We start from the raw sequence: 11,556 nt of genomic DNA, 5'->3' as shown, positions 1-11,556 counted from the left end.
CTTTTATCTTGTCCATTCTTGTCACTCCACACATACATTTCAACATTCGCATCTCTGCCGCATGCACTCTTCTTTCAAGCCCTACTTTCGTCGCCCAACATTCAGATCCATAAAACAAGACAGGTCTAATAATCGTTTTGTAAACTTCCCATCGTAAGGGGCATTCTATGATCGCATGTCGTTCCAGAGACCTGTCGGCATTTCACCCAACTAGCGTGTATTCAGTTCTTTACGTTACGGTCTATGTTGCAGTTGTTCTGGAGTATAGAGCCGAGGTACTTAAACTCGGGGTAGACTAGCAGCGTAACACCATCTAAGGCGATTGGCGTGAAGTCTGAAGGACCACCTAAATCACATAACATGTGCTCAGTTTTTATTCGACTGATCTTTAGACCGAGATTTTCCAACCATTTTTGAGATTTTGCCAGTCTCCTCTGTACCTCGTACCTGACGAGTGAGCTTGTTATATTATGGTATGGTAAGAATACGGATATCGTGATAAGCTTTCACATTAAGCTACGCTATTCAAACAAACCTATATGAGATATATTATATTGATCATATTTAATTTTAACATCTACTACATATACTCCTATAATGAAATATCATATTGTTATGAATACGTTGCTATAGTAACCTACCTTCTATATTAGTGTAACATTCTTGATGAACCAAAATAATACCGATACACACTAAAAACATTACCATGTCTATCTTTAAAGTTAAATATTGGTGGTCTACCGACAGTCTCCACACTAAGGAGACAGTGAGTGGATCCCAAAACGCTTATAGTCTAAAAGTGGACAGATTCAATTCTCACAGTGACAGTGACTGTATATTGTTAGCAGAGGAATCGACAATAAAAGTATTTAAACCTAATATAGAGCAAGAAAATTCACATACACTTTTAGAAAGTGAATTGGAAGATGTTATATTACAAATCGAAACAGGTAAATTTGTAAGGTGCGTGAATTTGTTTTAGAAAGACAAGAACTTATTTTTATAATAGATTTTTCTATTGTGGATTTTTTGTTATAATTGCCAACATCATAATTTTAACAGTTAATTTCAATCAAATCTCGAATATTTCTTTGTTCGTTTAGCGAGATCGCGGACAGGCAGATAATTGTGCTACATGCGAGAAGCTACTCTATCTATCAGTTACTTAAACAGGAAGGTCATACAAACGCAGGTTTGTTTGTATATCTATTACGATATTTGGTCTTACATATTGAAATGAAAGAAGCAATGGAGGTAATACTTTATCTTGATATTTTAGGCGAACAAAATAAACTTGAACCATTAGTTAGGCATGCGTTCACAAGAAAAGCTGACAGTTTGACGTGTGGTCCTTTTGGGAATATAAAAACCCGTGATTTTATATGTATCCAAGGCCTCGATGGAAGTTTAAGCTTCTTTGATCAGGATACATTTTTATTTCTATGTATTTTCAATGATGTCATTATTCCTGGACCGATATCTTACATTGCAAATTGCGATGCATTTGTTTTATGTAAGTCGACTTGGGTTTTAGAAATTTATAGGTAAGAAATAATCATTTTTTGAACATGAAAATCTCTATTCTTTTCCAATCCTGCCAATTTTTTTTTTAAAACGATGATTGTTCCTTGTTAGCTACCAGCAACTACGAGAGTTCAGTGAGTTAAGCTTACGACAGAATAAACAAAATGTACCCCAATGGACGTACAGTGCCTGTGAAGAATTTACACAAATACAAGTCATTCAGGTAACAAATTATCAGATGATATTGAATATGTAGAAATTATTTTCTTTTATTTCTAAGCTTACGCAGAAACAAACGTGACTAGTTTGAGTCTTACGGCCTCGCACTCGTGCTCATGAGGGTGATCGGTTTAATTTAAATTTTAATATACATGATTATTTCTTTCAGACTAGCAGCAATTTTTCTAGTATCATAGCACTAGGAGAAAGACATCTTTGCTGTTTTCAAGACAATGGCTTAATGAAATTCATGATAAAATTCGATTATATGCCAATGTGTTTTAATAGTTATCTTATTGGATGGTATTACGGTTAGTACTTGTAATTCCCGCTCATTTTAAAACTTAGTTTTTTCGTTAAAAAACGAATTCGGGCATTCGAATCGGGGCATTGGCTTAAGATAAAAGAGCGAAGTGATTTGAATTTGTTTTAATTTTCAGAGCCAACTGCACGAATGTTAGTAATGGTAGCTTCAGATGATTGCAAATTAAATGTTTACGAAAACACGACCTTACTATGGTCGTGTGATTTACTACATCCAGTTATTTCCATAGCGCGTTGTTTCCTAAAAAATCTTCCCGGAGGAATAGTGAGTTTATCAAATACTGGTATAGCAAACGTAGGCTATTTAGGCACGGAGCCCGATCTCAACGGTAACGCAAGAGCCATGATCAACGAGCCGATTGATCCGGAACAGATTCAAGCCGAATTGGACGAGGTTGAAAGTGCTTTTCAAAAACTTTTAGATGATAAAGACGGTAAATCAAATAATTTACATATTACTGTTAGATTACAAATCAACTGTAAGTAATGTATCGTTTGTGTTTTTAGAAGCGGATACCAGCTTTACATTAGTAGAACGAACAATAAATATAAAGGCGGACGTCGGGAAACCAGTTCAAAATTTGTTTCAAGAATTTTCTAAAGGAGACGAAGCCTTACATTTGCTTATGTGCCCTATCATAGTAATGATAACGTGCGATGATCCTAAAATTATACAAAACGTCCAAATATCATATGTTTGTTGTTTTCCGTTCGCTTGTTCAGAGTCTGCAATTTCATTAGACAGAATTAACGGCACGGAAATTATTGAGACGCAAGTTTTCTTGACCAGTCACTGTGATATTTCTGATACAAGGGTAGTAATAATGTTCACTATAACAGATTCCGCTGGGAAAATTGTCGTGCTATCACGTGATGTTTTGTTACCAATCAGTCTTTACTGTACACCTATCGAAATAATATCGGAAAATCAGTATATGTTAAGTGTTAGAACAAATCAACCTATTGTGGAATTTACACGAATATTTACAGGTACTGAAATCATTAATTGTACATGTACTCGACAGGAGCGAAAATTTCATTAATTTAATTAATATTACAGACTTCAATGGGGAAGATTTGTCGGGTAATACCATTACGTTTGGATATAGATCAACAAAGAATACAATTACACTTAAAATAAAAGACGACCACTACATAATCGAAGCGAATAATTTTACAGAAATTACAAGTGTATTGGACCATTTTCTCGTGAAGCTAATAGACCATCACAGGAGGATGTCCACAAAGGATTTTCGTTTTGATTTTCAATATGATAAAGAATTTAAAAAACAGCTCCTACATAGTTTTCTAAAGAGCATCGAAATACATGCGAAGGAACGCATTAAACTCAAAGGGTTTGAGGTAAGATTATGTGAGTCTGTACTAGGATTTCGTAACATTAAAATAACTTTTCCAAAAAAGTTGCCATACTGCGTATTGTAATGTATCTTATGATACTATTTATGAGTATAACGTTGACCCCGTGATTAATTGCGTGATATTTGCACAATTGCGACACACTTTGTGAATGGAAGTGCTCTTTATTGAATATGGGCTAAATAGATAATTAATTGAACTCCAATTGACTATTTTATTAATTAACTGCTACTTGAGGATTAAGCTCAGCAGTGTTTTTTTCTTCCTAAAACATATCGTTAGGTATTGGGGTGTGACCCTGGCCATCTTCGGCTACGTATTTCTATTATACTCGTCGCCCATTCCTTACTATACTTGAGTAGGGTGTGTTATAAGTTCATTAAAGATTAGTGCAGATTGTTACATCATGTTCTCGCATATGCATTGGAGCTGATAAATAATCATTCTGTTTGTTTTGTAAAGCAAGAGACATAGGCTTAGACATCACAAATTGAGTGACGGCACCCACCTTGTGACATCAAGTCGAAGTCCCAATTGCTCGACAATGGAAACTACCCGTGTCGATACATAATACGCACTGCCAAAAACTAGTAGTTACGCATTCTATCGATTTGATTCTTTAATCGGGAAACCATCTGAGAGTACTCATTTATTTACAAAAAAAATCTGTTTACGTCGAAGCGCTGGCGCATTATTCGATACGGTCATCAATCGATTGCCTATGTAGACCAGGGTCGATAATTTTTAAAACCAAAAAAAAAAATTGTGGGATGAAACCCATTAGAAAAGGAGGGGAATATTATAAAAATGAAAGGAAAAATAATTTAAGGACTTTTAGTTTTGCCGGAAATTGAGAAAAACCGTTTTTTAACCTTAAAAACTCACCCCCATCCCCTTCTCGACCTCAGATAGCCCGTAAATTATTTTTCCTTTCATTTTTATAATATTCTCCTCCTTTTCTAATGGGTTTCATCCTACTATTTTTTTTTTCCTTTTTATTATTTTTAAAGGCTTCTTACCCTGGTCTAATGGTCCTATGTCATGGATTTAAAAGTGATTCGGTAAGATTTAAAATTAACAAGAATTAGAAAAAAGCTGATCTATATGTTCAAAACAGGATGAGCTGATGACACTTCACGGACAATTTACTTTAATTCAAAAGAAACTACTTGTACAGTACGGGTCGTTGCCCCCAGGCGATTGCGAATCTCTCGAGTTCTTGATGAAGGATACACATCAACGACTCGTTAGCACGGTTCAAGAAATAGTGAAATGTAAAGACACTGTTTGCAAGTAAGTAATTAATCGCTTTTGATGATAAGGGGAAAGCGATTCCATTTTTATACTGAAGATTTAACAATACAAATTTGTCAAAAATCTAAAGCAGTCTTTCTCAAAGTGGGCGATAACGCCCCCTGGGGGGCGTTTGAAACCTAGAGGGGGGCGTTAAGGGGCCCAGGAAAAAATGGGGGGCGTTGATGTGAGTTAAGGGGGCGCTGTAAAATTTGTAATTTCATTTACTTAATTTACCCATTACCGTCCAATGTCAAATAGTATAGTAAGCCTAAACAGCTCACTTATTGTAAACATTGTTTACTATTTTATTTCTATATAATAATAGGTTGGGGAAAAAGTTTCTTCGCATTTTTTAAGAACATTCACAACATTTTTTAATATAGTTTATTCGCATTTAACTAAAGTATGTCGGTACCATTTTGTTCGATAACTTTTTGCCATCTTGTAGGTAGGGACATGATCCCATTGCTATAGAAAATTTGGGGCTTCTGATCAAAATACCGCAACAATTGGTTTTGGCAGTCCTCTCGTGATGTTAACCTGACACTGCCTAAAGAATTCTGAAGAGACCGAAACAGGTAGAAATCTGAAGGTGCAAGGTCAGGACTATACGGCGGATGCATTAACACCTCCCAGCCAAACTCTCTTAATTTTTGCTGAGTGGCTAAAGATGTGTGAGGTCTAGCGTTATCGTGATGAAAAACCACACCCCTTCTGTTGATTAATTCCGGCCGCTTTCTCTCAACTTCTTGCTTTAATCTCATCAGTTGTTCGCAGTAGAGTTCAGAATCGATGGTCCTGCCTGGTGGTAACAGCTCATAATGTATAATGCCCTTTCAATCCCACCACACACACAGCATCACCTTGTTGCGAGTTAACCCGGGTTTTGCCAGAGTCTGTGAAGCCTGACCGGCCTTTGACCACAACCTTTCTCGTACGTTCTTGTCGTACGTGATCCACTTTTCATCACCAGTTATCAGCTTCTTCAAAAATGGTTCGGTTTCGTTACGTCGTAATAAAGAATCACAAATGAGTACACGGTTCATTAGGTTTCTTTCAGTGAGCTTTTTTGTGTACCCAGTTTTTTTCAAATGCGCCATAACTATTTTGTGGTCAATTCCCAGTTCTTCAGTTACGTCGTAACTACTGATATGCCGATCTTGCCCCACTTTTTCAAAAATGCCATCGATTTTATCCGTAATAGGGCGACCAGAGCGACGTGCATTTTTGACAACAAAATTTTCGGAATGAAAACGCTTAAACCAAATTTGTGCTACTCTCACAGACACTGCACTAGGTCCATAAACATCGCAATATTTTTTCACGGCTGGCGTTGCTTTTTTACCGTTTTTGTAGTAAAATTTTAAAATGTATCGAATATATTCATTAGATTCACTCATCTTGACAGTACGAAAAATAAATAAAATCACACATCTTCCTAATTTTAATTTGGAATTATCTTCTTTGGAACTTAAACTTTTAATGATACCAAAACCAGCCAGATACAAATAGTATAGCCAAGGAGATTTTATTACAAGTTCATACATTTTTAAGCTATTGCATAGCTTTTATCGCGGGCCTTGAGCGCGGCGACCGAATCATGAAATTCCGTAACGAAAAAAACCTAACATCCCTTACTCCGCCTACCATGTAGCTCGCGTTCAACACATTCACACGCTGCGCTTGTGTAGTGTTTGTGAATAAGCGCATGGCGTGACGTCACACTGCATGCGCATCATGAAAAGTCTGCCCATCTCTCTCTCGCGCGGCTTAGCTTATGAGTATGAAGGGGACAGTTGTTAAGGTTTTGCCTTTATTAAGGTTTAATATAGCGTGGTCTTGTTTTATTATTGTTTTAATATTAAATTATCATTGTCTAATTATAATGTCATAAGTTGATAAAAAATGCTATGCAATAGCTTTACCGCCGCAGTTCCCGAGTGCCTCACGTTTTTTTTTTTGTCAAGAGGAAATCGCCGGACTTCCGCCCTTAACTGGGGATGGAGGGCGGGGCATGTCGGAGACTAAAACCTCTTGTTGCTCAACAACCAGCATCCAAACCTCGCATGAGACAGAGCTCATGAAAAGGCAAAGGGGGGAAAGTGAAGCGTTTAGTGCGGAGCACATCTCTCCCATCACCCTCCCCCTCGGGACGCCGGACTGGTGGTCGTCGGCGCCACGACCACCAGCCCTCTCGGTTGGCAGGCTGTCCGAAGCCCGCCTAGATGGCGCCGGTTAGAATGGTCTATCCTACGGAATACCCCGCTGGGTCAGAACCAGCGTGGGTTGAGGATAGCCGGCCTTCCATCACCCGGATGCTCATGCGTAAAACGTGTGCATATCAGCTTGCACGTCGTCTTCTTAGGGTCCCTTCGCCGGTCCCCAGGCCGACATGTGAGGGAGATCCGAAACACTTAGAGGGCCAGGGCTTGGGCGAGATTCGCCTCCCTGGACTCCGCTCAATGGCGGCGGGCCTGTGCATCTCTCACGCGCCCCGCCGCCTCCTTTAGCAAGATGGTGCACTTGCAGAAGTCGAGCATCGCCTTTCACGACTCGTCGTCACCGAGCATCGATGCCAGTACACTCGGCAACGACAAGTCGTTTCCTATTTTTGCGACGAGGACACGCCGCCGCCCCTCCCATGCGGGGCAGGCGACGAGCGTATGCTCTGCCGTGTCCAAGTCGCAACCACAATGGTGGCACTCTGCCGTCGGCTCGGCTCCGATCCGGTGCAGGAACTCACCGAAGTAACCATGCCCAGTGAGTACCTGCGTGAGCCGGAAAGTGAGGCGTCCTCTGTCACGATTCACCCAATTCACAAGAACCGAGCGAATCGCCTCGACGGTCCTACGACCAGCCGAAGGATCGACCCAGTACACACGCCGCCTCGAAAGAGATGGTACGATAGCCACGGATGATCCTGACCGCGATGGTGCGTTGCGGCCGTTGCAGCAACTTCGCTACCCCCACGGCCAGTGACTGGCCCCACGCGGGCGCCTCGTATAAGGCGCGTCACCTGGTCAGGCCCCCCGATGTTGGGAAGAAGCCGGCTTAACACGCCGGCCACCCCCAACAACCGAGGGAGCAGGTTCTGAAAGTGAACATGGAAGGTCCAACGACTGTCCAGAATGAGGCCGAGGTACTTCAACTGCACCCCGACCCGATACGGACGCGTCCAACCACGATATGGGCATCGACAGGTGGCACTCTCCGCGGCCTGTGGAACCACATGGCCTCGGTTTTACTGAGTGTCACGTCGAGGCCTAATCTCCTGATTTTGCCGATGACATGCGCCACCCCAGCGGTGGCAAGACGAACAAACTCAGCAAAACTCCCCCCCGGGACATGACCAGCGTGTCGTCTGCGTAACAGATTACGCTTAGGCCCGCGAGGAGGGCACCTCTCAGTACCCAGCCATACCCGATATTCCACAAAAGGGGGCCGAGCACCGACCCCTGTGGAACACCGCGCACGACCTGGAACCCGTGCACGATCCCACCGTGCTCAGTGCACGTGACCGATCTGTCCTCCAAGTAGGAAGCCACCAGTCGGCGAAGGTAGGGGGGTACTCCGTGTCTTACCAGGGGCATTTTTTAAATAAAAGAACACTTATTGCGGCATAACTATAATAGTTAGACATATGCTGTCGCGACACTTTTTGTAAATAATAATGTTTTTTACAAAGTCGTAGTACATTATTTTATTCTATCATCAATAGTTTTCGTAGGGCACGCGACGTAAATAATATTTTAGGTAAATTTTTTTACACCTTGGGTTATTGGAGTTTTAGTAAGGATACCTAATTTTTTTCGAAAAAAAAATATAGCCTATGTCACTCGGGAATAGTGAAGCTTCCAAATAGTGAAAGAATTTTTCAAATCGGTTTAGTAGTTTCGGAGCCTATTGAATACAAAAAAATAAATCTTTCCTCTTTATAATATTAGTATAGATATTAATTATTACAAATAATAAAAACGCTGACTTAGGCGGCGGTTTTTATTTGAACCCATATTTATCTATAATACGAAATGATATTAATTTATTTTTCGTAGTTTCCTTCCTTCTTGCGTCGATAATCCTCAGTGCTGAGGGTCGTGGCCTCCTCTAATAACTTTCTCCTGCATCATCTTGCGCCATTCCTGCCTGTCCTCGGCTGTGTGGATAGCAACGTGGACTGAGGTATTGAGAGTGCGGAGGTGCATTGGAATCTTGAGCTCGGTAAGAATGGATTCGTTGGTTCTGTGTTCTGTCCAACGAATCCCGAGCATTTTCCTCCAGCACCACATCTCAAACGCGTCGATGCGTTGGCGGTCGGCTTTCTTGAGGGTCCAAGTCTGTGCGCTGTAGAGAAAAATGCCACCCAAACACGGTCCGTTTGGGACATAGCTCTCTTTGCCATACTGATTCGCCTTCTGAGGTCCTTTTCGGAGGATCCATTACTAGCTATGACGGAGCCCAGATAAATGAAATCCTCTACGACTTCCAGGTTTAGCTTATTCGTAGTTTAATAAGTTATTATTGTTAGTAGTATTATTTACTAGTCGAAATATAAATTTTTAATTATCTTAATGAGAAAGATATTCAACAAAAATAGTTTCTTTCTAATAAATTAGCATAGTAATAGTACAGTGAACTAGCAATTTATTTTGGTAATTCTGAATTTAAACAAACATATTGATGAGAAGAATTCATTTTTACTTTGCAAATTTGTAAATACAGGCTCTGTAGCAATGTACGGACATATAATAATATGAAGAAACAATAATAGCATCTACAAATATATGTGTACTACGTGGTTACTACATTTACTAAAATTAATACAACATTTATTAATTAAATTAATGAAATTGTGGTTTTAAAGTTTTAGGAGTGTATAAAAAATGGGGGGCGCTGAAAAATAATTGATTTTCAAAGGGGGCGGTAAAAGAAATAAGTTTGATAATCACTGATCTAAAGCGACAAGAATAATATGATTTAGATATGAATCCATACCTACTGTTCATTAGTTAGAATCCTTTTAGATATGGATACGGGGGTGTCCAGGAATTGAACAAAATCATATAATCATATTTTTATGCTTTTATTATGTACTTTGCTTTTTACAATTTTATATTATATATTCGATTGACATTAAGTCTGCGGCTTATTGCTTATGTTGGTGTTGCGCACGCATCTATGTCGCGTCTGTCTGTCTTCACGTTTTGTTCCGGGTCTCCCCGCGCGCCGCTTCCGCGTGCCCCCCACGTTTAGGTATCGTCGCCGACATCCTCTCCGCCTTTGGAAGGACAGCTGCATCTTCCAAAACTTCAGAATCTTCTGCAGTAGGTAGAAGGCAGATCTTATTTATGGCTCGTCGCTCGATGCCTCGATAAGTATTAAAATCAGCGACTCTGACTACTCCGTCATCTCCAGGATAAAGCCGCTGAACTCGACCAAGTCTCCACTTTAGTGGTGGTAAGTTGGGTTCTTTGAAGACTACCAGATCACCTTCTTTTAAGTTTGTCTGTAGAGTACGCCATTTTGTGCGCTGTTGCAATTCAGCCAGATATTCCTTCCTCCATCTTTCCCAGAAATGGCGTCGCAATTGTTCGACCAACTGGTATCTGGTACGTATTTTCAGGTCAGTCCCTTGCGAACCAGGTAGTGACGTCAGTGGCCGCCCAATCAGGAAATGCCCTGGGGTTAAGGGAGAAAGATCATTTGGGTCGGCTGATAAAGGAGTTAAGGGGCGGGAGTTGAGGATCGCTTCAATTTGTGTAAAGAGAGTATTCAACTCCTCGTATGTGAGACTCATATTTCCCGCTATACGCTTAAGGTGAAATTTTGCGCTTTTCACGCCCGCTTCCCAAAGTCCACCGAACGTTGGAGAATAAGGAGGACTAAAAACAAATCTTATGCCCCTATCAGCCGCAAAATCGGTTATGGAATTTAAGTCTGATCGCAATACCCTGCTCAACTCATTGCTCGCTCCAACAAAGTTTTTGCCATTATCACAGTAAATATAATGTGGCCTACCTCGTCTGGAGATAAACCTCTTGAGGCAAGAAATAAAAGCTTGGGTCGTGAGGTCACTGACCGTTTCAAGGTGAACAGCTTTCGTAGCGAAACAAATGAAGATACACAAATAGCATTTTATTGTTCTACTGCCACGGCCCTTTTTACTCGCGATCATGAAAGGACCTGCAAAATCAACTCCCGTGAACTGAAAAGTGAATGATTCAGTCACCCTTGCCTGAGGCAGATTACCCATCAATGGCTCCATGGTCTTACCCTTCATCCTAACACACGTAATACATTTTCGGACAATGCTTCTAGCAAGCATTCTACCGCCAATGGGCCAATACTGTTCTCTAAATGAACTAAGAAGCAATTGAGGGCCCGCATGAAACAATCGTAGGTGCTCATTCAACATCATAATTTTTGTTAGATGATGATTGGACCTCAGCATAATTGGATGCTTTGTGTCATATTTAAGACTAGCATGTTTTAAGCGACCACCTACTCGTAGCAGCCCCGTAGCATCAATAAAGGGAGATAACTGCAAAATATCAGATTTAGATTTAAGCGATTTATTTTTCTTAAGTGCAGTTATCTCACAGCCAAAGGAATCTTGCTGAGCGGTTTTAAGAAGGAATGTAAGAGATTGATGAAGTTCAGTTTCATTAAGAGAACCAGTTGTTCTATTAGTAGGGTTTTTACAATTGTTGATGAACCGGAATACGTATGCGAACATTCGTTTAAGTCTTAAATAGTTTGAATAATTTTCAAATTTTATTAATCTGTGATCCTCTCTTTGGGTGTGAAGTGCCTTTATTT

General features: G+C 40.4%; 1 protein-coding gene and 1 long non-coding RNA gene across 2 annotated transcripts in view; one reads left to right on the top strand and one right to left on the bottom strand.

The window, feature by feature from the left end:
- Positions 1-241: 241 nt before the first annotated feature.
- BBS9 (Bardet-Biedl syndrome 9) overlaps positions 242-11,556 on the top strand; it is an 18,151-nt gene continuing 6,836 nt past the window's right edge. The window contains exons 1-9 of the mRNA XM_028174654.2: positions 242-963; positions 1,104-1,192; positions 1,280-1,544; positions 1,636-1,747; positions 1,913-2,054; positions 2,184-2,501; positions 2,575-3,057; positions 3,128-3,429; positions 4,562-4,737. Of these exons, the coding sequence (XP_028030455.2) occupies positions 707-963; positions 1,104-1,192; positions 1,280-1,544; positions 1,636-1,747; positions 1,913-2,054; positions 2,184-2,501; positions 2,575-3,057; positions 3,128-3,429; positions 4,562-4,737 (2,144 nt within the window). The 5' untranslated portion in view covers positions 242-706. The remainder of the gene's footprint in view (positions 964-1,103; positions 1,193-1,279; positions 1,545-1,635; positions 1,748-1,912; positions 2,055-2,183; positions 2,502-2,574; positions 3,058-3,127; positions 3,430-4,561; positions 4,738-11,556) is intronic.
- Positions 9,807-11,556, bottom strand: part of LOC149502227 (uncharacterized) — a 5,595-nt gene continuing 3,845 nt past the window's right edge. Inside the window, exon 2 of the long non-coding RNA XR_016323667.1 lies at positions 9,807-10,416. This is a non-coding gene — a long non-coding RNA (uncharacterized LOC149502227). The remainder of the gene's footprint in view (positions 10,417-11,556) is intronic.

The sequence above is a fragment of the Bombyx mandarina genome, chromosome 10, assembly GCF_030267445.1.
Source record: "Bombyx mandarina strain Sakado chromosome 10, ASM3026744v2".
Classification (NCBI taxonomy): domain Eukaryota; kingdom Metazoa; phylum Arthropoda; class Insecta; order Lepidoptera; family Bombycidae; genus Bombyx; species Bombyx mandarina.
Note: the sequence above shows the minus strand (reverse complement) of the source record. Positions and strands in the feature narration are given on the sequence as shown.